This window comes from Lathamus discolor, chromosome 2 (genome assembly GCF_037157495.1).
Source record: "Lathamus discolor isolate bLatDis1 chromosome 2, bLatDis1.hap1, whole genome shotgun sequence".
In the NCBI taxonomy this organism is placed as follows: Eukaryota; Metazoa; Chordata; class Aves; order Psittaciformes; family Psittacidae; genus Lathamus; species Lathamus discolor.
The window spans coordinates 12,398,567-12,426,214 of NC_088885.1; the positions used below are offsets into that span (position 1 = coordinate 12,398,567).

At 39.9% G+C, this 27,648-nt stretch overlaps 1 protein-coding gene across 2 annotated transcripts in view; it reads left to right on the plus strand.

Annotated features, from left to right (window-relative positions):
* Nucleotides 1-25,808, plus strand: part of VPS41 (VPS41 subunit of HOPS complex) — a 98,263-nt gene extending 72,455 nt beyond the window's left edge. For both annotated transcript variants that reach the window (XM_065665739.1, XM_065665740.1), the window contains exons 17-29: nt 2,631-2,723; nt 3,220-3,347; nt 4,245-4,389; nt 5,598-5,639; nt 5,770-5,820; nt 7,014-7,151; nt 9,892-9,946; nt 10,953-11,093; nt 13,047-13,183; nt 21,446-21,545; nt 22,316-22,360; nt 23,948-24,027; nt 25,443-25,808. In XM_065665739.1, the coding sequence (XP_065521811.1) occupies nt 2,631-2,723; nt 3,220-3,347; nt 4,245-4,389; nt 5,598-5,639; nt 5,770-5,820; nt 7,014-7,151; nt 9,892-9,946; nt 10,953-11,093; nt 13,047-13,183; nt 21,446-21,545; nt 22,316-22,360; nt 23,948-24,027; nt 25,443-25,523 (1,236 nt within the window). In that variant the 3' untranslated portion in view covers nt 25,524-25,808. The remainder of the gene's footprint in view (nt 1-2,630; nt 2,724-3,219; nt 3,348-4,244; nt 4,390-5,597; nt 5,640-5,769; nt 5,821-7,013; nt 7,152-9,891; nt 9,947-10,952; nt 11,094-13,046; nt 13,184-21,445; nt 21,546-22,315; nt 22,361-23,947; nt 24,028-25,442) is intronic.
* The last annotated feature ends 1,840 nt before the right edge of the window (nt 25,809-27,648 follow it).

A 27,648-nucleotide genomic window follows, 5' to 3' on the forward strand; every position in this document is an offset into this window, starting at 1 on the left:
TCCTAAAGAATTTGCAGTGCATATAAGTGGTTGCCTGAAATCTGATGTTTCCAATCTAATGTGATTTGACAGTAACTAAGGTGGTGGTAAAACTAAAGGTTTAAACTTTCCTTTCTGCAGAGGGGTTAACTAGTGACACCCCAGTGTCAGAGCCTGTGGGGTGAGTGTCTTGCTTGTGGGTTTAGGAGCTTTTTGAGTGTTCTGTACTGGAAGTTACTGTTTGGCTGCCAGAGGCTGCGTTTTGGTTGCTTGATGTCCCTTGTGTCATCAGTGAATGTCCTCTAGAAAACCTTTTTATGGCAGTTTCCAAATTTTAGAGCCTTGCAGTGATCTGCGCCTCTCCTCCAGCAGCAGTGGGTTCATGGAGTTACGTGCTTGTCCCTAAGTTACTGCAGTGTAAAGTCCAATGTCGCAGCTCATACAGTTAAGGAAGGTGGATTCAAAGGAAGATGCCACACTCTTGTGTATGGCACAAGGGATATGTTCCATTCTGTTGACTCTGCTGCGACAGCAGTGACTTTCAGCAGGGGTGCGGGTTGATCAGCCAGCAGCAGTAATGCTTTAATACCCAAAATGTTGGCTAGAGGACACATGAAAGACTTTACCTGTCTCTGTTGAGTGTGGCATACAGTAGCATTATCCAGACAGCCCCTTTCATCTCATAGGTATCCTCTGAGGAATAAATTATTGTCATTCGGGCTTATTGGTGAGGTGGTTTAAGCGATCTCATGGCAACTTTTATACGAGTTTTGTTGTGTATGCCCTGTCCTTATACCTACTGATCAGAAGTCTGAAGGCAGGCCTTCAGAAGAAATAAAGGAAGAAAGTATTTGTGTGTATAATATCTTTATTTAAAGTCACTTTGGCCGCATGATTCAGGAATTGATACAAAGGCATCTGGGTTCTGGAGCTTTTTGTCTGTTCTCATTCCTTAACTACTGCTTAGAAATCAAATGGACAGAGCATGTAGCCACCAGCATGGGTCCTGGTTCACCTTTGTGCCTAGGCTTAAAAATAACTCGGGTGCTTCTCAGTCTTTCCTGAGCATGGGAGCCATACTGCAGGAGGTGGTTGTGCTTTTGCTTCAAGCAGTGGGACTTGAGGCAGGAGAGATTTCCTTCCCAAGGCAGCCTGGCCCCCATGCAACAAGGCAGCTGCACTGCTCCACAGCTCGCTGTGCGGCCAAGCTGCAGCCAAGAGCTGCAGCAAAGCGTGTTGGATGAGGCTGTTCGTTTAGGAGGTAGCAGGAGGGTAGAAAGCAGGAATGAAAACAGCCCTTGGAAAGTGCCCTCTGCCTTCAAGTCTTCAGATGCTGTCCGGCTTGCTTGCTTTATGGTCAGAAGAGGCTTTTTTTATGGGGGGTCAGGAATATGATTCCCTAGGGCACCTGGCACAGCCGTGCCCTGAGTTAGCTGTTAAATTCCGTGACAGATGGTGGCAGCTGATGTTGGCAGTGCGCTGTGTTTCAGAGACTGGCCAAGCTCGAACATCATGGGGAGAGAAGAGGACTCCTGTGGGCAATGAACTTCTGATTTTTGCAAAGTCATTAACAATGCTTTTTTTTTATTGGTCTTTTATTTTTACCTCCTGTTTCCCACAGATGGCCGACTTGAATAAAATAGGTAACTGGAGCAACTGGTTTGATTTAAATACCAGGAGAATTTGTTGTGGATACCCAGTGTTATCTCTAAAACTGCAAAACCCCCAAAAATAAAGATGTAGTGAGGCGTTATTTTTCTTGCTTTGTTCAAGCAACTTCACTAACAAGATGCTTCTGTACCATGTGCCATTAGTGGGCAACAGGCAACATCTCTTGAGTATTTGGAGGAATTTCTTCAGTGTTGGGCCTTCAGCTACAAACCCCAAAGTCCCAACACAGCTGGCAGCAATCGGGTTTACTTTGGCAGGTAATAATCTTGGCCTCTAGTTGTGTGGAATAATAGTGCTAATAAGATGCTGTGCTGAAATTCCAGCATATGAGCTGATTTATTCTGGCAGGTTCTTGTCTCTTGCCTGCCAGAATGCAGTTCCTTAACACCCCCTATAGAGCAACAGATCACACACCTTCTTCACCTTTTCCATGCAGATGTGTGTTCTCAGATTAGTTTTCATTTGGGTATGTAAAAATAGCTGGCAAAAAGGAACCCTGCATCACATGTAGTCACCCCACAGGAAGACGTAAATCAAAAGTACACAGTTGTCAGCTAATGAATGCTGATACCATTGTACAAGATACAGGACTGAGAGTGGACAAAATGGATTCTGAAAACTTTCTTCTTTTGAGGGATCTTTTATGGGCTTTGTTTTCTAAATGACTAGCAGGAAATAATCAGACTTCTCTTAGTGCAACGGCTGCTGCTTCCATTCTAACTAGTTTCTTACCACCTACCTTTCCAATGAAAATACTTTCAGGTAAGTAATGCATTTGCAGTGTGTGCAATCCTAAAGTAAATAGCATCAGGGTACTGCTTACAAATATAAATAAGCAGCGTTTCCAGAGCATTTACCAAGAGCCATGTTATGCTCATAGCTTTGGGTTTTTGCTTCATAATTCTCTTTTCCTGTCATCAGTGTACCAGGACGTTACATGTCGTTCCCCTTCTGACGCTTTGTTCTCTTCGTTCCTATAGGCAATTAGTCGTTACTTGCCCAGACGGGACCCAGTTTTGAAACCTCTGATCTATGAAATGGTCCTGCATGAGTTCTTGGAGAGTGACTACGAGGTACTGTAGCCTGACATGGGCACGTGTAATAGTTACTGCCACCCAAACACCCTCAGCAGTGTAGAATTCTAACAGCAAATTCTCTGTTGTATTCCAATATTTACTGATGGACAGTTCCACAATAATGAAAAGATCAAAAAGATGAATTTTGGGTTGTTTTAAAGAGAATAAGTAGAATGTTCTTCAGAGCACTCAAATACTTCCTCTATTATCACTTAGAAATACTGTTATTTTAGTTTGTTTAATGTAGCGTAAGTGGTTGAAGTGCTGCACAAAGCCCATAGCACCCGAAAGAGAATCAGCTTCATGAATCTTAATAACATTGCCCTAAGAAGGAAAATCAGTGTTCTGCACTATGCACATCTGTGGGCACATAAAAGTGGCTTAGAGGTGAAGCCAGCAGGTGTCATCTCAGGGGCTTAGCTGAAGCTTTGATGTTTTGAATTGTTCCTTAGGCAGTTCTTTCTATTTCTGTTACAATCTCTTACACTTTTAGGGGTTTGCAACCCTGATAAAAGAGTGGCCTGGAGATCTGTACAACAACACAATCATAGTTCAAGCTGTAGTGGATCACCTGAAGAAAGATCCACAGAACAGGACTTTGCTACGAACGCTTGCAGAATTGTGAGTATGGTTTTAAACTCCTGTTGCAAAAAGTAAGCTTGAAATAGTGTGCTGTACTTGATAAATATTTGCCTAGCTCTCTTTAGCAGAAATATGCCTACAGAGTATCAGCTTTCTCTCAACTCCACTCTGCTGATTGCACAGCTTGCCTGTTTTTCCCCTTCTTGATAAAGTGTATGCTGAGTATGAAAGCAAAGAGTTCAGTATGTGATTGGATATGCTGCTCCTCTTTCCAAAGCAAATAGCTAGCATTCAAATAGGAAGCCTCTTTTGTGAAGTGTGCATTTCAGAATTGCCCACAGGAAAATCAAATAGTGGGTTTTTTTTCTCCCACAATTTCACAAGTAGTGTATTTAGGTTTACTGTGTGGCTGGAAATATGGGACTGGAAAATGCCAAAACTGATCTGGTTCTAGGCTCCTTTGTACCAGGTTAAAGCTGTTTGGTTTTCTCAGCCTGATCAGCATCAGTTCCTTTCATACCACTTCTCTGAAGAAAGTGAGGTGACTGTCTATTACTGTGTTGCAGTCTGTCCCCAGGTGTTAAGAAAACAATGTTTTTTAGCTCTGAAGAGAGTTCCAATTAGTTTCCAAAAGCAGAAAAGCTAGCATTTTGTGTGGCTTCCCCTGTGGTTTGAAAATGGGGAAACAAAAATGCAGAGAAAGAACCACTGATCAGAACACAAATGTGGTAGCTGATATAAACAGTTGAAAGTAATGTTGCCCAGTGTTTTATTTCCCTTTAACAGAAATGAGTCACAGCAACTCTTTAGATAATTATCAAATCAAGTAGCATCCTAAACAGCTTTACATCCTAGATTTAAATTTTCCTTTATGAGTGATGTTCCTACACTTAAGATATGTAAGATCACATGTATTACAACATTGTTTTCTATCAGGTATACTTACGACCAGCGCTATGGCAGAGCCCTTGAAATTTACTTGACTCTGAGGCACAAGGACGTCTTCCAGTTGATCCACAAGCACAATCTTTTCAGTTCTATCCGAGACAAAATTGTCCTACTCATGGATTTTGATTCAGAGGTATGGTCATCCTAATGATTTTTATATTCTTTTTCCACTAGAGATAGTTCAATGGATTAAAAATAAATGAGCTAAACGTGGTGTTGAGGCAGAGAGTGTGTTTCCTGTGTCTGGATACATTCTGAGGTAAGGAAGAAAACGTTTGCCTAGAATGCAAAGTAATTTCTTTGTATTTCCGTTTGAACGTCGCTCGCTGTGAGAAGAGTGCCACGTCTGAGATCATTGTGATTCTCAAGTAAACTTTCACCATGATATTCTTTCTGTATTCTTAATAAAGTAATGCTGTTAATAAGCTAAAGAAAGGAGGTAGTGCATTTATTATGAGGCATATATTAAATGTGCCTTCCACGCATCCTTGACTGCAGTCAGTCTGCTTCTGAAAGTTTGCAAGATTATTAACCTAAATTCAAATAACGAGTAAGTGTGCATTTTATACTGAATTCTATGTTCTGTCTTCCCAACTGGCTATAAAACCTCATCAGATAGTATTTGCTATGATCCTTGGCGGGGAAACCAGGTAGACATGCTCTTTTTTCAGTGCGATGCTGGTTGTTCAGGCACTGGAGCTAAAATGTGGAGCCATGTCTACCAAAGATGATTGGTATGGCCATTCTAAACTACATGGGGAAAAAAAGAGTATAATTCTTTTTTTATTAAACAGAGTAAATTGTATCAGGAATCTGTGGCTTTGTATTTTTTGAGCTTGAAGCAAAACTTCTTGTAAGAGGAAGCAGAATTGGAATCCTGGTGGCCACCGTGGTGTTTTCTGCTTGTGTTACTCTATCAGTGTGCAGATAGTTTAGAGGAATCCGGTTGTAAAACAAGCTGCTTGTTTCCTGTACAGCCATCACCCTGCAGTTCTGTTTGGCCATGGGATAAATAGTATTTCTGTATCATTTGGCAGTGGCCTTCTATGATCCATGATTCAGTGGGCATGCTTCAACTGCAGTAGAAGTGCCCAATAGACTGCTGTTAGCATGGAAACTTTAGGAGAGGTATTCTGGAAGAATACATGATGTGCTCTCCTGTAATGCTGTGCTGTTGGGGCATGCTGATGTTATGCAAAGTGCTCTCTGAATTACTGTTGCTGAAAAGAGTAGGCCTGCAGTATCTATCTGATACCCATCAGTGAACAAGCATAATGCCATATAGAATGTGAGAAGATGTGTGTGCTTTTGTATTAACTGAGTTCTTTCTCTTTACTTTAGAAAGCAGTAGACATGCTTTTGGATAATGAAGATAAAATTTCTGTGAGTACATCAAGTCTGTGGCTTGGCAGTCCACTGTTTGTTTTTATTACCTACCCTCCTTTCAGACTCAGTGCATGTGATGTTTGTCACAGGTTTGCTGATCCATTGGTGTTTATTTGTTTGATTTCAGATTGACAGAGTTGTTGAAGAATTAGAAAACAGGCCTGAGCTACAGCATGTTGTAAGTATTTGTTGAGCTGAATAAACTCTTTGCTGGGCATGTGTTTTACAAATATGGTCTTCCTGTCGAAGTGCACATGGCACTGAATTATCATAAATCATCAGAGCCAAAGCGGCTACTGATGCTAACCTATTTCTTAACATGGCCTAGTGCTTTTACAACAGTAAAATAGTTTTAAAATGTGAACTTGTGAGTAGTTGATCACACTCTGCTTATTGTTAACACGCTGTGAGGTACTCCTTATCGCATTGCAGACACTTGTGTTCTCTGTGCAATTAATTCTTGCTTGTTTCCCTCCTCTTTCCTTACACAAAAATGGTGTTGGGAGCAACTGAAGCACATTTTGCTGATCTGTTGAAGCAGGGAACTGCTTGTCTTTCTAGAGCTGTAACTCCCATATGCTGCAGGATTGTTCTTGTTTGTGCAGAATTACAATATCAGTGTAAGGCTCCACATTGCTATTCCAAAAGCACCTCTTTGGTTTGAATGGGCTATCAGTGGAATGTGTAAGGTGTAACCCTGGGCTTGGGCTGATTCAGAGAGGGAAGTGTAACTTGCTACTGTGTATAGGTGGGGCTCAGGGCATTGATCTGGTTTATGTGTTAGAGACCTGATTATAGGAAGCAAATCAAGTGTGCAGCCCATAGCCAACAGCTTTGGGAAGATGACTGAAGGTCAGTTTGTGGAAGGGATGCATCAATTTCAAAGTGTGAAGCATACTTCCCTTTGAAAAGAAAGTGACCCTCAGAATTAACTCTCAAAGCTTTCCTGTGCTCATCTAAGGAAGGAAGGAGCTTTGCCACAGGATCTGTACTTCAAGGTGCTTTGGTTAAAACACTTTGTGGTAAAACTTTGGTCTGTAGTTATCTGTAATGGTCAAACTTATCTAGATAACCAAAATGTTTAATTTGACATACTTCTCCAGGGTTTTCCATAAAATTCATCAGCCAGTAGTTTCCTTGAAGGTTAAAGGACAGTTACTTAAGTCTTGCTGAAAACCTGTTTTACAGAGCTGGTTTCGGAGATTGCTGTGATAAAAGTACTTCTGTGTGAGGATTTAATCCCTGTACCTTCTAGTATGTGTTAGCACATCCCTGAAGAAATCAGGAGGAGTTTTTATTAGTGGAGAACAGATAATATTGTATAATCTGTATCAATGGCTTTGAGTTCTGATTGCCATTTTTGATTCCTAGTATTTGCACAAGCTTTTCAAAAGAGACCACCATAAAGGCCAGCGATATCACGAGAAACAGATCAGCCTTTATGCTGAATACGACCGTCCAAACTTACTGCCGTTTCTCAGAGACAGCACACACTGTCCGCTAGAGAAGGTAAGCCCAAAACCTAAACAAAGGTCCTCGATATTTGTGTTTATAGCTTGTCATGTGTTTGTAACTGTGTCTGGTACTGCCCTCTACTGCTAAAAGAAGGGATCCTTTGAGTGTGCGACCATCACCCGCAGGAGCCTGGTGTGCAGAGCTGGCTGATAGCTGAGACCTTCCTCTCTCTGCTCACAGGGCAGGAAATAGTGGGGATATTAAATGGAGAAGTTCTGAATTCACACTTGATGCATACCTGCAGTGTGTCTGCTAATCAGTGCATGGCCTGGCTGAACAGCAGGTTCAGGTTGCAAGAAATCAACCATCATCTTGCCAAATCCAGGATTGCTCAGTGCTAGATCTTGAAGACTGAGTACCTATAACTGGAGTTTTTCTAGCTTTGTATTCCAGGGTCCAGAGTTGCTTTCAAATCATATACACAGTATAACAGTCACTGAAGTAGCAGAGCTAGAAGTATTTTGTCTTTGTACTTCTGCTAGTAGACTTGGGGTTGTACAGAGAACCATGTTTCTACCTTCTTTAACCTTTTTATATTTTCCTTTTTTTCTCTTGTGAAATGAAATATAAAATAAAGTGAAGGGCAGTCGTGGTACTTTTCCCCCTTCTTGAATTAAAGTAAATCGCATGGAAATTAATTTTTTCCTCTTTAGCTGGGTCAGTTTTTTGTTATTGGTTGCTGTTAATGGCCAGGCAAAGCAGACTCTGTGAATGGATGGCTCTCTGCGTGCAGCTATAATGGTGACACCAGCTGCAGTAGTTTTAAATGTAATGCTGAATATTGCATTTTATGTGGTTGATACTCAAAAGAGAACTAGTACTGTTCTTGGCATTTTTATGCTCTTGCCAACTTTACTGTGCAGCAGCGGGAAACACTGGAAAATACTTTTGTTAAGGTTGCAGGTTTGGTGTTTGCAACTTGCACAAAACTCGGTTGTCTCAGGGGACTTGTGCCTACACTATCGGCTTATTTGTTTGTAAGTCTCTGATTCTCTTGTAGATTTTGCAAGTTAGTTTTAGTAATTGCGGATCCAGCCAATTATCTTCAGTGATGGATGGTGCAGAAAAGTGCTGTGTGTAAATGATCCAAGTATGTTGCTGGCACTGCTTTGCTGAAGTTATGGGCTGTGAGAAAAATACGTCAGAGACCCAGGAACCTTTGGAAGGTGTGAGAAGCAAAGTGAGGAAACAGGATGTTAGAAAAAGTGTCATTGTAACGTTGAATTAAAATGTTGTTATGTTTCAATAAGAAGCTAAGGAAGAGAGATGCCAACACTACATAAAACTTGAATTTACTGTCACTGCTAATTCTGTAGTTACCCTTCTTACCATACATATCATATAGTAACACTTTTTGCCACATAGGAGTCTGTGTTCTAAGGAAATGGGGGACCAGAATTTCTCCTTGATCCATATTTTCAGTTCCTGTGAAGCAGATTCCAGTGCAGTGTATGAGCTGCAAAAAGCCATGGTTATTATGGCTTCAAAAAAATTATAAACCTGGCAAGAAGAAATAATTCTTGTTCTTTAAAAGTGCACTTTATTCAAGTGCAGTTCAGCAAATGTTTTACAAAATGAACTGAAAGAGAAGTATGCATGTTCCCTGTTTTCCTCTAGAGGGAGCATGACAGCCAAGAAACGTGCCGAACTACTGAGTACTTGGTACGTTGTAGTTCAACTTCTGAGTGGGGAATAAAAAAGGCTGTCAGTTGTGTTTATAACTTATTAGTATTATTCATAACTTCATTCCCCTGAAGTACCCAAGTGGGTAGGTATTCACCTACCTCTACCCCCAAATTTGTTGCCCAGATCTCTAATCTTTGTAGTAACCCATCTGAAATAATTTGAGAATGGAAGGGGAAGTTCATTCTTACCTACATCTTTAGCTGTATCTTAAGTGTTTATAGTTTTGATTTCCAAATATGAAAACCTTTACTGGTGAATAGTTGTCCTTACAGGAATGCCATGCATCTTGAGTTTGCTTTCTGCTTCCAAACTGGAAGCAGACTTGGCATCATTTATGGCATACCAGCCCTGCCAGTTTTCAGTTGGTAAAAAGTTGTCGGTAATCAGTTTGGCAGTTTTGGCAGTTGTGTCAGTGATTTTCAGCAGCACAGACTCTGTAACCACTCATGAGGGTTTTTAGCCCTCAGGGCTCTAAACCAAATTTCTGAGAAATGCTTCCTCCTTATTCTTTCATATTTGCATTGGGTTAATTGTCTTCTTGGAGGTCACTGGTACAAAATTCGGAGGGCCCTCTCTGCTTCCCAAAACCATTCTGGTTGCCCTGAGGAGATCAGCAGTCCTGTGTTGTGAGTGAATGTTAAGCGGGCCTCCATCACTAGAGACCTCATGAGTCCACCCACGGGAAGCAAGTCTTGACAGCAGATAAATTTAATGCATTTGGGTTAACCAGCTTTTGGAAGCAGAAGAAGGAAGTTGCCAGTAAGCTGAAAGATAGACATTGGCATAATCCAGACTGAAATTCCAGTCCTGTCTTCAGATTTATTTAATCTTGGAGAAAAACCAAAGGAAGTGCCATGGAGTTTCTCCTCTTCATTAGTGCCAGAGAACCTGACAGTGCATATTAAGGGAGCTCTATTCCTATCAAAATGAGTAATGCAACTTCATTGAAAAATATCTTTAAGCCTCTTGCAGCGTTTGTGATCAATAAAATATTGTGTAACGTGGTTCCCTGTGTTTTCTTTCCATCCTCCCTTCCCTCAAATTCAAGGCTCTTGAGATCTGCCAACAGAGGAACTTTGTAGAAGAGACAGTCTATCTTCTGAGTAAGTAACACTCAGTATGATAAATTACAAGATCCTTTTAATCTTGTCATAAAGCTTATGCAGAAAAAATGTATGATGTATTACCTAATACCATTTGACATGCTTTCCCAAAGTCAGAGTTGGTATGGAGTCAGTACAGCCAAGTAACAGCATTTAGAAACTAAAACCACTGGCTTATTCGTATGACGTCTTAACTCCATATTTTGTGTTATTATGTTTCTGATTTGGTGTTTTTCTGGGGTTTCAGAATCTCCAATACTGTCAGTTTGAAGAGAGGGGAGAAATAAAACGTGTTTTATTCTGAGTACCTCTCAAACTTAGTGTTATCTTTTGGTGAGGTGGAAGATTTGCTTATATTTCCTGTCTTGTTTTCTCTTTTCTTTTTTTAATAAAAGTAACTGCAATTAACTCCAGCAGCCGGCCAAGGAGTCTACCTCTGAATGTCAGACATGACCCATGAGCAGAATGGAAAGCTTTTCTTTAATCGGTCTTTGTTTTAATAGGAAGAGTTATTTGTGGAGCGTTTGAGAGCAGAGCTGGATTTACACATGGGTTCATTTAAAGAATATTTCAGCATTTCTACTACTCGTTCTTCCTCTCTCCTCTCATTTTCCAAGGGTGTAAGCTGTGCTAGAACTGCAAATTAAGAGTGCCCGTGCAGGCTCAGAAAGGGGGTGTTTAATGTCATGTTTAATGCATGCATGTACACACACTCCCCCTTATTTTAGATGTTGCTGCAGCTTAGAACCCCTAGTATGACCCAGCGCATCCTTAAGCAGGCCCCAGGACCCAGTCCAGCAAAGCATTCCAAGCAGTTGTTCTGATTATACTGGTTGCTCTGGGTTTTGCATTTCTGCTTCAGATTAGATTAGATTTGCTCTTGGTTTAATGAGTCTGAGCAGCTTCACACTTATAAAATTCCTGTTGAAAGCTTCTTAAAAGCATTGTACATTGCTAAGTATTTAGGTTTTATGATCTCTTTACTCCTTTATTTCTTTCCTTGTAGGCAGAATGGGAAATAGCCGCAGTGCCTTGAAGATGATAATGGAAGAGTTGCAAGATGTAGATAAAGCTATTGAGTTTGCCAAGGAACAAGATGATGGAGAACTTTGGGAAGATCTCATTTTATATTCCATCGACAAACCACGTAAGCAGGATAGTTTCTCAGGAGCTTTGCATATGTATTTTTTTGTGTGTGAAATGCCAGAGGAGGGCCATGAGGATGATCAGGGGACTGGAGCACCTCCCGTATGAAGATAGGCTGAGGAAGTTGGGGCTGTTCAGCCTGGAGAAGAGAAAGCTGCATGGAGACCTCATAGCAGCCTTCCAGTACCTGAAGGGGGCCTATAGGGATGCTGGGGAGGGACTCTTCATCAGGGACTGCAGTGACAGGACAAGGGGTAATGGGTTAAAACTTAAACAGGGGAAGTTTAAATTGGAGATAAGGAGGAAATTCTTTCCTGTGAGGGTGGTGAGACACTGGAATCAGTTGCCCAGGGAGGTTGTGAGTGCTCCATCCCTGGCAGTGTTCAAGGCCAGGTTGGACAAAGCCCTGGGTGGGATGGTTTAGTGAGAGGTGTCCCTGTCCATGGCAGGGGGGTTGGAACTAGATGATCTTGAGGTCCTTTCCAACCCTAATTATTCTATGATTATATGATTCTATGATTCTATTGCAATTGAAGGATTGAATTATCCACGTGCATGTTAGAGAAGGTGTTAATGGATGGCCAGGGAGGTGTTCTGGTTTGTGGAGCTGTGCTACTGTGCATAAAAACCTCCAGTAAGGCAGCATGTTGGCATACTACAAAATGAATACTCAGGATTTAACATTTGACTAAGCTCTGCGTAGTTAATGTCCTTAATGACAAATCAAGGGAAGAATGGTGCTTTTAATTTGGCAGAATGAGGCTTTATTTTTAGACTGCATCAAGACACAGTCTGCAGGCTTGATGAGGATGTTGTGTGTCTGCTTATTGCAGCTGCTTCCCTTTGAAATTCTGAAATTGAAGAGCCCACACCTCAGTAGAATAACTGATTTGGTTTGTTTCTGGGGTACAAAGGTGAATCAGTAATAATGAGTGCATTTTGCCTTTCATCTGTTATATGAACAGCTACTCAAGTTTAAGTTTAGATGAAATCAGAAAGTGGCAGAATCTTATAAGCAACATCAGTTTGCTTTTCAGGAGGCAGATTCAGAGGAGATCATAGGACTGAGAAAATAAAGAATTATTTTAACTATTCCACTCCATTAGTTTTGCAGCCTCTTCAGGGGCTTGAAACCAAGGCATTAGAGTCTCTTTTGGGATTTCTTTTCCAAAGGACTGAATGTCTTGTAGAATTACTGTCATAAAATGTATCTCTTCATCCCTTGGATGCTAATTCTTAAAGGAAAAAGCAACCAAAATCTGTTAAGTCCTTTAGAATGGCATTCTCAAGTTGTCCATACTTACCTGCAGGGTGTCACTAGAGAAATGCTACAATTAATGACATCTTCAGAGCAAAAGGGATTCAAAGTATATAGAATTCTCTCAGTTTCATCTGTCCGTATGTAGAGCAACTCCGCTGATGCTCTCAATTTTGGATATTGAAGAAAAGCAGAGTCTTGAGATTCATCCTTCCAGTGTTTCATTTACTCAGGTGCATGTCAAAAAGCAGAAGACTTCTTTTGTGTCACTCTCACCAACGTTTAGAAACATGCTGGAGTTGGGTTAAGTGGTTGAGGATTTGGTTTTAAACCCTGGACCTGGGAATGGAGCAGTCACATAACATAGTTAATTCTCTGGCTCTGTTTGCTCAAGTGCTCTTTTTATTGAATTCAAATGCATTGTTTACTTGTGGGTTTGTGCTGGTTCCTCTGTTAATCTGAAATACCCTGGAAGATCTGTGAATTGCCAAACTGTATCTTCTGCTCTCACCCAAAGGCCTGCATTTAGGTAAATACAGCTGCAAGAAACATATGGATGCTACGTAAGAGTCTTAATCTCTTAGCAGAGGACTGGTGCAGAATCTGCCAAAGCCTGTATCTTGTCACCAAAGCATCCTTTAATCAGGTATTTTGCTGGATTTTTTTCTTAATTTCTTTGCCTTTTGGTTTTCACAGCTTTTATTACTGGTTTATTGAACAATATTGGAACCCACGTTGATCCCATTCTGTTGATCCACCGCATTAAGGAAGGCATGGAGATTCCTAACTTGAGAGACTCGCTAGTGAAAATTCTTCAGGACTACAACTTGCAGGTAAATGTTGCATTCTTCCTGTGATGCTCATTTTCAGAGAGACAGCAAGACCGCTTTGCCATTGAACAGCACAAGAAATGGCTGTCATGAAGGTTTGTCTGTTCTGCTCAGACATCTGTTGACACTGTGGGATGCTACAAAACTAGGACAGAAGGGGTGGAGATTTGTTAAGACAAATAGTCTCTTGATGGCTTCTAGCACTTATAAATCTCTCCCACGCTGTCATAAGCCTAGTGGAAAAGTAGAACTGGAATGATCATGAGTGATTCCGACTATTTTATACTGCCTGACTGTCCAGTATTGGAAAGTCTCATGACCGGTTGTCATGGTTTAAACTTAGTCAGCCATAAATCACGCAGTCGCTCTCTCACTCCCCCCCTTCTTGCCTTTCCCCTTAGGGGTTGAAGAGGAGAATCAGAAAGAATGCAACTCCCACAGGTTGAGATAAGAACAGTTTAGTAACTAAGGTATAACACAAATCACTGCTGCTACCACCAATGATAATAACGGTAAAGGAAATAACAAGAGGAAAGAATACAACACCTCAACACCAGCTAACTGATAACTCGCCCAACCCCACCCGACTGAGCGCTGACCTGTACCTCGTCTAACCCTGCAGTCTACCAGCCCTTCCGGGTACCTCTCTGTTACATCCTGGGCATGCCGTGCTGTGGTATGGAATACCTCTTTGGTCAGTTTGGGTCAGGTGTCCTGTCTCTGCTTCCTCCCGGCTTCCCCTCCTCCCTGGCAGAGCATGAGGCTCAGAAAGTCCTTGGCCAGACCAAACATTTGAGCAGCAAATAAAAACATTGGCGTTATCAGCACTGTTCCCAGGCCAGAAATCAAAAACACAGCGTTGCACCAGCCACCGAGGAGACAAAAAAATGGCTGCTCCTGCTGAACCCAGGACACCAGTACATTTCGTTCTGTTTTACATGAGGAGGCAGAACACAATGTGCGGTCACTAAAACAAGCATTCCAGGTATTAGAGCCATATACTAAGTGTCATACTACTTAAAGGAAAATGATCTTTTAAAATCAAATTCATGTCTGTTGTGCAGAACATGTCGATATCTCTGCATTTATATAAAAACAAGACTGCTTGTTGCATTGTGAGAGTTTTTATCCCAGCACAATTACACAGATACGTGCAGTTTCCTCCATAACTGGTTCTGATTAGTGTTTGTAAGAACTTACAAGTGTGCCCATCAAAGTAACAATAGGTAGAGTTGCATTGCATACTTTAAATCTCCCTGCTACAAAAAGAGGCTCAAATCTGAGGTTTCTCTGATGCTGCTCTACACCATTTACTGAGAGACATAAGGATACAGAGCAATTTGAGTGCCTCTAGTGCGACTGTGTAGAGCCCAGAAAAGCAGCCCAGTAAGCAGCTGAAACTGCCAATTTTCTGATCCTCATGAATGTTTGTTTCCAATCTGCTATTAGTCTTTGGACATCTCTAGCAAATAGACAGGCTTGGTGGCTTTCAGTAACGTCATGGTTGGTCTCTTACTAGGCCATATAAAGACTGTATCTATTAGAACCTTCAGTGATGTCAGAAAGCCTTCTAAAAAGGAAGAGTTTAATGCTTTTTCCCTTATTTTATTATCATTTGGGCTTTGCATTGTAACTTCTCAAAGAAGCATTTTATGTGTCTTGTTCTCCTATCACTTGTTAAGTGCAAGGAGCTACCCCAGATAAACATGTTTGCACGTGGTGCAGGTTGTAACATGACTTCCAGTTTTTGCTTGACTTCATGAAATAATACCTTCCCAAATGATACTAGCTAAATAGCATCCTACGTTTAAGCAGCTGCCTGTGAATCTTGCTGCTGTCAGTGACCTGCAGCTTGCACTGTTGATCCTGCTGTTCCTGCCTTCAAATGTATTTTTTGGGGGTGTCTGCAGCAGACTGAGAAGGTGCTGTGTGAAGAGCTGCAGCTTTACCCTGCATGCAAAATATATTGCATGGCTTCAGACAAAGCCGATAACATCGTTTTGGTCATGATGGGGAGGGAAGAATAATTTTGTCTTTATATACCTTTTAACAAAATTACTTTGGGATTAAAAGGTTGTATTTAACCTTCACAGTAATATCCGAAATTATTTGCTGTTAGCACTGAAATGCTTCATGGATTTCAAATTAATTCATTTTGAAGTAGATTTGGATAGCTCTAGGGCTAAAATTTAGATCTCACAGGAACAGTAGAAATTAGGGAAGCTTGATGTAATTTGTGCTTGGCTTGCTTGGAGGATAGCAAGACAATATAGCCAAAAAAAGGGGGACTTTAGAGAGATGTGAGCTGTAGCTTAAAATAAGACTGTTCCTGAAGTATTACCGACAATGTAAAGTACAGTTTATGAATAGATAATGTATCTACACTGGAAAGTAGAGATGCAATCGCAGCTCTTGAACGCTCACCCAAGTAGCCTTAGACTGGTAAACTCAAAATTTAGAGCAGGGCTGTTTCTGCATCCAGCAGTTTCATCATGACTGCTGCCTCGTTACCTGGTTTAAAACTAGCCTTTGGTGTGTTTGTATGATGCCTGGTCCCACCTTTGCATCATGTTGCATAGGTTCACAGTGAGAAGTCCATGTCCTCTGTTTTATGCTTATGTAAGTATATGGATGCAAATTTCCTAATGCATTCCTATCTCTGCGTTAGATGTGATGTGAAACATGGGTAGGAGCTAAAAGCAGTGCCTTTGACAGACTGTCTTTTTGAAAACAATTCTTTACATCCCAGCAAAACCAAGTGAATCAAATTGAGTGGCTGCCATATGTGGCTTACAGTGTGCATTAGAGAATCCAACAAGGAATTCTACTGATGCAACAGAGTTTGTTGTTTTTTTAATCTGGGATCTTCCCTGAATGGTTTAAGTTGTTATTAATGTTGGCATATAGCAGACAGGTTGTTTCACATTAACAAATTACCACCCATTAGATGAACTGCTGTAAGAGTTCTGCGTGATACTCCAGGCTCACCTTAGCTCTGTGTGGTTAACTTACACCTGTGAAAAGGAGTTAATATCTGTTCACTACCAACCAAGCTTGGCACTAATATAGAATTAGTTATTCTACTGGGTAAAAATAAAGTGTAGATCACATGAGACTTTGTTCTTAGGCTACAACTTCATGTGAGGACTGTTAATTTGCTTTTTCTCTGGTGTTACATCTCTGCTTTACAGGTAGAAATCTCTTTAAGCTGCATTATCACTCTTCAAGAATACTAATTTTTATTTTCCCACTTCAGGAAGTGCAGTCTGCCATGAACTTCAATCTGAACACACTCTTAGGTGTTCCCCTAAGTAGGAAAATATTTAAGTACTTAAGTGGTTTTCTGAATTGGGATTAAAACTCCAACTGATTATTCTTTGTTTGGTTGCTTTTTTCCCTCCTGAGGATCATTTATTATAATGTTTCCTCTTTGTCATCATCTGAGTTAATGTATTAAAACCACAGCACATAACTGAGTGGCACTGAAGTGTTGTAGTGATGAAAGTTTATTGCTGAAATAATACTGATTTTACTGTTTATACACATGGTATAGGTATGAAGACATAGGCAAAAATGACTAAGTTCTATTTGTCTGCATTTTAGCTGGAGTATTTATCAAGTGTATTGTAGTCTAAATTTTTTAATTAGATTTTATATTGAACTCCTGAAATCTAGTTCTTTAGTGCCATAAATCTATAGCTGAAATAGACCACAGACTACTTCCTTTGAATTTATAAACTCCTGGAGATGTGTTACCTTAAGGAGAAACCTGCTTATTTATTAGAAATTGCATATTCCTAGCACAATTTTTACTTAATAGCAAATAAATCACTGTTCTTCTGTCAGTGTGTTCAACTTAACTACATACCATTTAAACCTGCGATCAGCTAACCAAATTGAGGCCAGTCATATTGATACCCTGACAAAAGCTTAATTGTTTTCATTTTTACTGCTTGCATTTGCAAGTGTTTTCTAAGACTGTCGTGGTTTAAACCCAACCACAAAGCTCATTCACTCACTCCCCCCCCCCTTTTTTTCCTCCCTCTTTCTTTCCTTCCCCCCCCCCAACCCTCCCCACTCCCGCAGGGATGGGGAGGAGAATCGAGAGAATGTAACTCCCACAGGTTGAGGTAAGAACAGCCCAGTAACTAAGGTATAACACAAACCACTGCTGCTACCACCAATGATAATATTGATAAGAAAAAATAACAAGAGAATACGATACCACCACCGAATGAGTTCGAACCCCCCGAAGAGAGACCATGCCCTTCTTGGTAACTCCCAGTTCCCTCCCTGGGCATGACGTGCTGTGGTATGGAATACCTCTTTGGCTAGTTTGGGTCAGGGGTCCTGTCTCTGCTTCCTCCCGGCCTCCCCTCATCCCCAGCAGAGCATGAGACTCACAGAGTCCTTGCCCAGAATAAACATTACTTAACAACAGTTAAAAACAATCGGTGTTATCAGCTCTCTGCCCAGGCTGGAAGTCAAAACACAGAGCTTGCACCAGTTACTAAGGAGAAAAACGGCTACTGGTAAACCCAGGAAAAAGACACAGCCAAAACTCAGTGTTATCTCCATACAATTGGAAAGTTGTTGTTAGTGTAACTTGAATTTGGTTTCCATGCATAGACATTGCTTCTGTGAGGCTCATGAGGAACCTCTCTTCCCAATAGAAATTACAGTGTAATTGTTCTTAAAACCTCCCTTAGCCAACACGATTAGAGCAGTAATGCTCCTATTTGAAAACTGTAGCAAAATCAGCATTTATTAATATTTCTATGCAAAATATAAATTCAAACTATTGTATTTTTTCAGTGAAACCATTGCTACTGACGTTGGTTTTATACAACTTCTGTGGACTGAAACTCATCAGTTTTACAATGGTTTGATGTTAAAGACCTTCTTTCTGGAATATTTTGTTGAACTTTTCATTTGCCTTTCGTAGTCAGTTCCTTGGAAATGAAACAGTTCACGTGTTTAATTCGGCCTTAACTTATGAGTGAAGAATGCAGGAGGCTCTCTTAAAATAAGAAGTTGCACAGGGTGCCCAGAGAAGCTGTGGCTGCCCCATCCCTGGCAGTGTTCAAGGCCAGGTTGGACGGGGCTTGGAGCAACCTGCTCTAGTGGCAGGTGTCCCTGCCCGTGGCAGGGGGTTGGAGCTGGATGAGCTTTGAGGTTCTTTCCAGCCCAAACCAGTCGGGGATCATGCTCAAGGTTTCTAAAGCATTGTATCACATATCTCACAGAGAAGGCTGATAGAGAAGTCCCCTTATTTGTGCACTTGTGAATTACAAGTTTGTTACACTTTCCAGGTGTATAAAATAGGTGTCTTTTCAGCTTTAGTCTGTACCTGAGTGAGCTTTAGGAAATGCTTGTTATGTTGGAAGAGGTTTAAATACTGCCTTTGTTTCAGAAACACCCTTTGTATGAAAGTTGTTAGAAGAAAACTTCAAAAGATGTTGGTATTTTAAGATTTCTTTTCCCCTAGTTTTAAAATACAAAAGCAATTTGTTTAGATGCACTACCTCTAGATCTTGTGGACTGGCCATTTTGTTGACTTACGAGTTTGCAGTTCATTTGCACCTTAAGTAACTCTGATGGATAACAGCGATTCATCCACTCACAGAATTCACATCAATCCAGTCATAACAGAGTTCATGAACAAAACCGATGATCATTTGGTGAATGCTTGAAATAGAACATGGAAAAATTGTTGGATCTTGCTCCTGAACTTGACTAAGCTGCTGTTCAGACACCTTGGAGGCACTAGAGGGCAGGTGACGGCTTGAACACAGGGACATCTGCCTTTTGGTTGTAAAGACTAAAAACTAATGTGCTTTTAATTGTGGCTGGTTCATTGGCCTTGAGAAACTTGGACTTGTTCGAGTGCTAAACTGAATCAAGGCCTGAATTCATTCCCAGAGCTTTGAGTACATCCTTTCAAATTAACTGCATGCTGCAGTGATTTCCTTTAAAGATAATGTTAGGCATTTGTAAATCAGAACTTTTAAAATTAAACAGAAGTTTTTATGGCTTCTGGTTTTAATTATTCAGTACCATCTTCCCTAATGAAGTCAGAAAATGAAGTAGGGTTCTTTTTTGCAGTAAATGTTTTGGTTTCAGCAGTTTTCATTAATTTGGTAAAAAGCAGCATATCTGCCTAAACATTTTCTGTAGATGTATCATGCTGTCCTGCTTGTGCTTACTGCGATGTGCTTGTAAAGGGGGCGAAAAGATACCATTTCATCCTGAGTCTTATTCTCCTCAGAAAGTGGTTTCATTACAGATTGATGCCTGACGTCAGTTTAAGCCTAATCTTAGGGTGCACATTTATATACTTCTTCTTTTAATGTAAAGAAGTTAATTCAAACATTCTTTCTCCCTCTGTTTCATCTCCAAATTCCTTTTCCTGCTTCTCTTTCTGTAACTCTTGTATGATTCATCTCATCATTGAGCTCTTCAAATCTGTTTCTGCACAAGTGTTGAGATTTATTACCTTGAGATTTGACATTTTACATTCTTTGCTGTGACTTTTCCTTTTATAGAACAATAGCTGCTTACTGTATTCCATTTCTAGCAGAATAAGGTCTGATAAACAGTCATTGAATGAGGTATGGAAAAATCTCAGGGGGGTTTAAATAATGAGGGAAAGATAGTGCATGTGTCTTAAAAGATACTGCTGTTACTTCTGGTTTTCAAGGCATCAAACAGTATTGAGGTTTTCCAGTGACTTAATGATGTTTCCCCCTTTATTTTTCTGTGTTTAAATGAGGCTTTCCTATTGTCACACTGTATTTTAAGTAGAAAATAGTAAATCTTACTACTCTTCCCATTGTATCTCTGTTGCAGCCCTCTTATTTAACATGTTTGCTTTACTCCTTTTACTTAAGCATGGGATTTTTCATCTGTTTGTGCTGAGTGCAGCTAGCAAAGTATATAGCCAAGACCTCATCCACTCTAAGTTACTTACCTGTCTTTGGGATATGATTTGCTGGTTGATAATATTTTCGTCTAGCAGGCACTCATGCTGAAAAACAGTCTCGTTCAGTTGTCCTTGCAAAGAGTTTTTAGTATTTTTTCTTTCAAAGCTTTTGACATTTTTCTATATTTAAACCAAAACTGAACATTCTCTGTTGCCCTTGGAAAAAGTTGGAAGGGGAAAGACATACATAGTTCCTGATATTACAGATGCTAAGGATTAGTTTTATAAGCATTTGTCTTGTAGAGCTGCATTCTGTTTCTGGTGTTCTGAGATGTTCTATAGCTCAATGTGTCTTAATACTGTGTAATGTCATTTACCCACTGACATGCCCAGTTTGAAATGCTTATTGCTACTCGGTTTTCATTTTCTTAATGTATTTCAGATTTGCATATCATTCTTGGCAGTGTGTCCTTGTTGCTTCACAATACGTATTCAAGAAGATAGGGGTTTGAACAGTGTTTAACCGGCTGCAAAATCTATTATTCTACTACTTTTTAGGTATTTGCATTAGTATTGTGGACTATATTAGAATGCTGAATTGCAAATAACCTGGAGAAAGGAATGCACATTGCCTCTTTATATGACTTTTCTGGTGGGGTGGTTGAGCTTACAATTGGCTGTGAGCTTCATTTCAGAGGAATTGTTGTCTTGGCAAAGAAATTTCCAAGCATCAATTTGGGAGGAGGAAGAAAAATCCCACACGACTGATTTGGGTTTGTCATATTGTCAGACTTGCTTTGTTAAAGTATTGTGAAATAAGGCTCTATATCATTCTGACGCCCTTGATTCTTTTTCGTGTTTCACAGCACTGTCAGGCAATGACCTGTCAATCTCATAATAAATACTAAATAAGTAGAAAGGGGGCTGAGATTTCTTCTAAAGAGGAAAAAGTTCTGGACCTTTGGTTGTGTGGGCATTTGGTACTGCTTCCAAAATGACACTTCAGCTGGAACAAACTAGATTTTGAATTTCTGTGTCTACAGTTGGAAACCAATTGTGAGGGGCACTGTAAAAGTTTGTTGTATTTTGTTAAGACAAGTTCATAGCATGCTCATAATTTATGACAACAGTGTATTTGTAAAGGGCATTTTATAATGTGGGGGTTTCATTTAGGTAGAGGTGGTGGCAACTGGAGGTTCCTCCTTTCCCTCCTTTATAATAGCTTGAAAAGTCTTAAACATTCCCTGTGCTCTCTTTGGCAGTGGAAACCCAGTGGAGGCATCCCAGGGTAGCTGATATCCTATCTGTTCAACAACCGCTGTATTTTGTCTTTGCACCAACAGATCTTGCTGCGGGAAGGTTGCAAGAAGATACTTGTTGCAGATTCTCTTTCGTTATTAAAGAAGATGCATCGAACTCAGATGAAGGGTGTTCTAGTAGATGGTGGGTACAGAGGAAACATGGCCACTTTCAAGGTTTTGAGGTCTTGGTTTATAGACTGAAGCCACATGACTTTCTGCTTTGGAAGATGCCCAAAGCCTGAGTATCCTACCTTATTGGTAGAGTGTAGTAGGATATTAGTGCTTTCCTCTTTGAGAAGGAACTACTTGTATCTCAAAAACTGCAAGATCCAGCATGCAGCTTTTTCTCTTAATCCATCTCTGCATAGCCAGTAACACATGGTGTCCTGCAGTTTGTCTATAAAAGTCAAAAATGCTTTTTTTAGTGCCAACATGGGTAGTCAGATGATTAAACATCTGCAACCAAAGCAAAAGCTACAAGGTAGTTTTCAGAAATAACTGAAAATTGCAAGGTGCTCATGATGTGTGTGTTAGTACAGAGAGGCAGAAACTGACAGAAGGGCACAGGATCAGAGCTTCTGCTACTAAATGCTGCAGAGATATTGTGTACCCGTCCTATGCTTCATTTGTTCCAGTTTGCCTTGTGCCTCTACAGCGCTGATCCTAAACAGCCCCACTCCTGCAGTTCTGCCATCATTACAATCAAAAGATCTCACCATTTCTCATGCTGTTAATAGAAATGCTGCTTCAGTATTGCTCTTCATTCTTTAACAGACTCTGTTAGGGATCTTAAGTAAATACTTTAAGACCAAGCACCATTTCTGTACTAGTAGTATGTTCATGCCTACTTCATAAAAAAGTAAGCATGGAGTTTGTTAACAAAGCTGTTACAAGTTTGTTTTGTTTCTATAGAGGAGAACATCTGTGAATCATGCCTGTCTCCAATACTTCCTTCAGGTAGGATGCTTTTTTAGGAGGAAAAGAGGTTGTCTTTTTTTCTAATTACTCTTACAGGAACTGCTGTTTGCTTTTATTCATAGAAATGTGTAATAGCTTTCCTTGGTGATCCCTGTATAAATATCAGTCTCCCGTGCAAAGCTTGCTTAGGAGTTCTGATGTGGGAGTAGAGTCAAGTGTGAACTATTTTTGTTGCATTAAACCCAGATTTTCTTTGACTTCCTTATTTTCTGCTTGGAAGTACATGGCAGCTTTAAAGTCCATCAACATACGTGTTCTCAGAAATTATTAGAACCACAAAACTAAGCGGTTGCACCAAATCTTGTCCAGCTCTTTTGAACAATTTAGACTGAACTTGCAGATCATGACGTTTCACGGAATACACTTTTTGTCAGAGTTGTGGAACACTCTTGGCTGCAGTCACTGCTGTCGTGTTTGAAACAACTTACAACAGACTGTGGTTTTAAAATATCTTCTAAAGTGAGCTTTGAAACTGGAAAATCAGGGTATTATTTTGAAGTTGCACGTTCTGCAAGGCAGCTGTAGCTCAGATACACCAATATAGTTGTTGGGCATCTTAAGAAGAAAAAGGAGAATCTCATGGCATCTTCAAACAAGAATGTGTAAGACAAGAAGTATATATATGAACCTATTTATTTTTGTTTGCCAAATAGAATCAATTCGTTTTTTAATCTTTCTACCATTTTTCAAATTAAACCAACTGTCCTATGATCGTATGTGCCAACATACGGACCACAGCAGTCACATGCTGATAAAAAACCTGGCAGTGATGAATGTGCATACCTTTTGAGGTACGCATATTGAGGGAGTGGAAGCCAAGGAATTGAAAGTTATAGAATCATAGAATCAATCAGATTGGAAAAGACCTTTAAGATCATCCAGTCCAACCATTCCCCAGCACTGCCAAGTCCACCACTAAACCATGTCACTGAGGGCCTCATCTACACAGTGTGTGTGAACACTTCCAGTGATTCCACCACTGCCCTGGGCAGCCTGTTCCACTGGAGGATTCTGATGAGTAAGACAGTTGTTATTTGGCTATGTGGACATATGTGGTATGTAGGCTTATAACTGGGCTGAGTATTCATGTGGGAATCAAAAGGCACATCATGCACTTAGGCAGCTTCTTGCCAAATTTCAAGATCATGGCATGCAGTGTAGGCACTAGAACTGCTTAATGTTCTGGTTCTCCCCACACTACTAGCACAAGATCTTTTTTGCTAACTTTGCTTCAAAACGGCTAAATTATTTGGTGGTAGTTTGCTGCTTCTCCCTCCCCAGAGTTTGCATGTAGCACAGACTAACATGAAAAGTTACTGGTGCAAAGGTATACAGCGTTTAAGCCATGGAATAAAATTGTCTTCTAACTCCGTCACTGGGACATCTTACCTGAAACCATCACTCCCCACGGTTTCTATAAATGAGCCAGAATAAGTTGGAAATCCACTTGAGAGCTGTTACTCGATGTTTCTGTGTGTAGAGCACATTGCAGTTATATACTGCTCTAGCCACTGAATTATTTGTTTTATTGCCCTGTTGTAATGCATTTACCTTTCTCTTTCCTAGATGCATCCAAGTCCTTCAATGTGGTAGTGTTCCACTGCAGACACATGTTTCACAAGGAGTGCCTCCCGGTATCTAACACAGTAAGGAAATAACTTGATCTTTCTGACACTTTTGCCTAAGATAAAAGGACATATTACTTCCTTTCGTTGACTGTAGAGAAGTACATGGCTCTATCAGAAATTACAGTGTGATTACGCTGATTATTTGTGATGATAACCCATAGCAGTATGTGACCAAAGAGAGGGAGTTTAGGGCCACTGCAGTGAAAGTTCATCCAATTTAGAAAGAGATTGCTGCTGTTTGAGAAGTACTTTATCACTTTCTGCAGTCTGAATATGCAGTGCACCTTTGAGACATACAGGGAATACAACCTGTTTGATTTCTTTAATTAATTCCTTTCCGTTGCAGCTCTCACTTTAAGTATGTTTAATTAAAGACAAGAATAAAGATATTTTCTCAAGTGAAGTGTATTAAATGTTTCTGACTTGGAAGAAAAAGATCTCACATTTCAGATTTAATATTTAAATATCTTTGTAATCATCTTTATACCCAGAAAATGCTTGTTTTCATTAGGGAATTCCCCCCCCCCCCAATTAAAACACATCAAAATTTAGATAGATCCATTCTTGAATTTACAGTGGAAAGCATCAGAGTGGTAACAAAATCACCACAAAAATGGAATTTAATCTGATTCTGCATATGTATCTGAAAATGAACATCCAGTGAAAAAATAACTTTGGTGAATCACTTAATCTGCAAGTAACCAAGCAAACTGCTTGTAGCCATATGGTACAGCATGTCTACTTAAACATGTCCTGAAAATCTAAATTAATTAGATCGTTTGCATGAGAAAGCCCAACAACTAAATGCCTAAATGTGACATGGGTATTACAGTATATATATTCTATAGCATGTAAGAATATAAAGGTACCTGCATGTATCTGGGCCAAATTCTCCAATGTATAGTATTTCTTGGCCTTGAGTAATCAGTTGCGTTACTGGTTGCTGGTGACATACTGAAAGGGAAATAACACATGCATAAAGCATCACAGAGCTAAACTCAGTAGTAACAATAAATACCTATTTGATCTCAAATGGACAGTATTCCTGCCATATTCTCAGCTGCTGGAAATCTGTTGAACACTACCTAAAGACAGAGGTGTAACTAAGACATAAGTGGTCAGTGGAGCTGACCAAAGGACTTACTTTCCTCTTATCTAGGAAGATAATCAACAGTGGTTTTGACTTTGTTTTTTGTTGTGGAGGAAATTGGACCTTACTCTCCAGGTGGTGAGGTGTACTGCCCTCTGACTCCAGAACAGCCTGCTTTGTTACATTTCTTCTATATTGCCTTCCTATGCCTGTCCATGCTGATGTTGATAGCCTGACTGTGAACAGCAACATTGAGAAAGGCATTAGCAGTTTTCATCTTCCCACACTCCAATGTGGCTGCATTTCTCTAAGAGATTCTTTTTTTCTCTTTTTTAATTTCTAGGTGTCTTCTGTCCAGTTCTGCAACATATGCAGCGCCAAACACCGAGGGCCAGGAAGTGCAATCCTGGAGATGAAGAAATAGCAGTCCCAAAGCTCCCCATAACAGTCTGTGACACCAAATCTGTAGGACCATGCTGAGCTATTGTAGTTTCTGTTAGTTAAAATTTCTGTATATAAATCTGATTGTGCTTTAAAACTTGTTTGTGTAAGTTATTCAGCTTATTGAACGTTTTTGGGAAAGAGAAGATGTGAAAATGTTTCCTTAGTAAGTCTTTGTTACACAATTCATATGCCACTGTTCCTTTGCTCAGCTCATTACTTATCTCTGGAACAGAAAAGAGAAATAAAATGGGAAGGGAAAAAAACAGTTTGGAGACTTGTGCTTGATATCAGTTAATGTGCTTTACAGTTTGGAGCCGTATCAGGCTCCTATGGTTAGATATTGTAAAGGAAGATGAATTGCTGTGTACTCAGCTCCCTAAACCACTTGAGTCTTGATTTAGTCTGTTACTGACCTGTTTAACTTGAGACCCATAGGAGTCTGACTGCTTTCAGTGCTTCAGTCCTGCTTCAGGACTGCCATTAAATTAACAAACTCATTAACTGTTTCACACATGGACAATTTACCTTGGTTTCGTGATTACACATTCGTCGTTTGCTATAAACTTGTTATTTACTCAATTGATGTTCATAATGCAGTAGTTTAAGGTGAGCTTTTCTCCTGTTAAAATCATCCAGAAACCTTAGTTTTAATTGTTAGCAACAGCTCTTTACACTTATAAGTGTGGTTCTAATGTTCGATTTCATTTAAGTATGGGGAGGGGAGGAAGGGAAATCTGACCTTTCAAAGATCTCTACAAGTTTATTTTGGCCTTAGGAAGTGAATAGTGAAATTAAATCAGTCTATTTGGATGTTAAAAAAAAAATATTTATTTTTCATTTAAACAGTGTTCTCTTTGTTTATCCAAAGGAGGTTATCTTTCACAGTGTCTTCACAGTGATATAATCTCTTTATAATGTTCTCTGATTAAATGAAATACAAGCATCTTTTTCCTAAGGAAAAAAAATGTTTCAGAACTCCCAAGGTATTTTTCCTCTTTTTAATAACTGGAGTTTGAGGGTAAAACTACATTGTTTTGCCATCAAATTGTGAGGTTTAAACCAGTAGTTACCACCGTAAGTTCTGAAACAGTGGTGTGGTGATACTGCAGTGTATCTGTAAAACTGGAAAATGCAACACCACTAAGTCCTTCTGTACTTTACTCCCATGTAGGTACACCTTAAAATCATTTGTACTGTAGAAACCTGGATTTCCAGTTTATGTAAATTCATTACACTCTTTTGATATCTTCTGGGCAGTTGGCTGAGCTGATCTAGCAATCTGAACAGTGATTTTTGTTGTCCGCTGAGTAGATCTGTTATATAAAATAAAATACAATTATATATAAAATAAAATTATATTTATATATATTTATTTATATATATTTATATATATAAATATATATAAAGTTATATAAAAATAAAAGTTGAAATGTATTAGAAATAGTAGGATTTACTCTGCGTGGACACAGAGGCAAAATTATCATTGAAAGGGTAGATCTCAAAAGCATAACAATCGTTTTATTGTGATAATACAGACAGCTGAGGAGAAATAGATAATGGTGCCGATGGTTTATGGACATGCAGTAGATAAATAACAGAAGGACAGGAGCTTGTTAAGCTTGACCTGTAAGAATTACTGCCTGGCTCTGTAGCAGTTCAGTTCACTGGCTAGTACATATTCTCAGGTATATTGTTCATTTATCCATTCATTTATCCACTGATCAGGAGAGCTGCTTTGATTCCTAGTAAACGAAATGCTACAGTGAACTCAGGGGCTGTTTCGTCGTCATATATGAGCTGTTGCAATAGACTAGCTTAAAAACATCTTCAAAACCCACTTCTTCAGTAGCTATAAGCAGCTTTTCTGTGTTACACCCTAAGAATGCACTGTGCAATGCCACAGCTGTCAGCTTGCAGGAGGAAAAGGTCAACTTACTTCTATACAGTTATGCCACAAACTGTCTGTAGCTCAGAGTTACATGCTAATTTAAAGTAGGTCTGTTGTTTACTGCAGCTTGACCTTAAATTCCCTAAAGCATTTGAGCGTTCAGTGACTCAGTTTGCCAGCCTGCCATTCCTGGCAATCATACTGCATTATAAGCTGG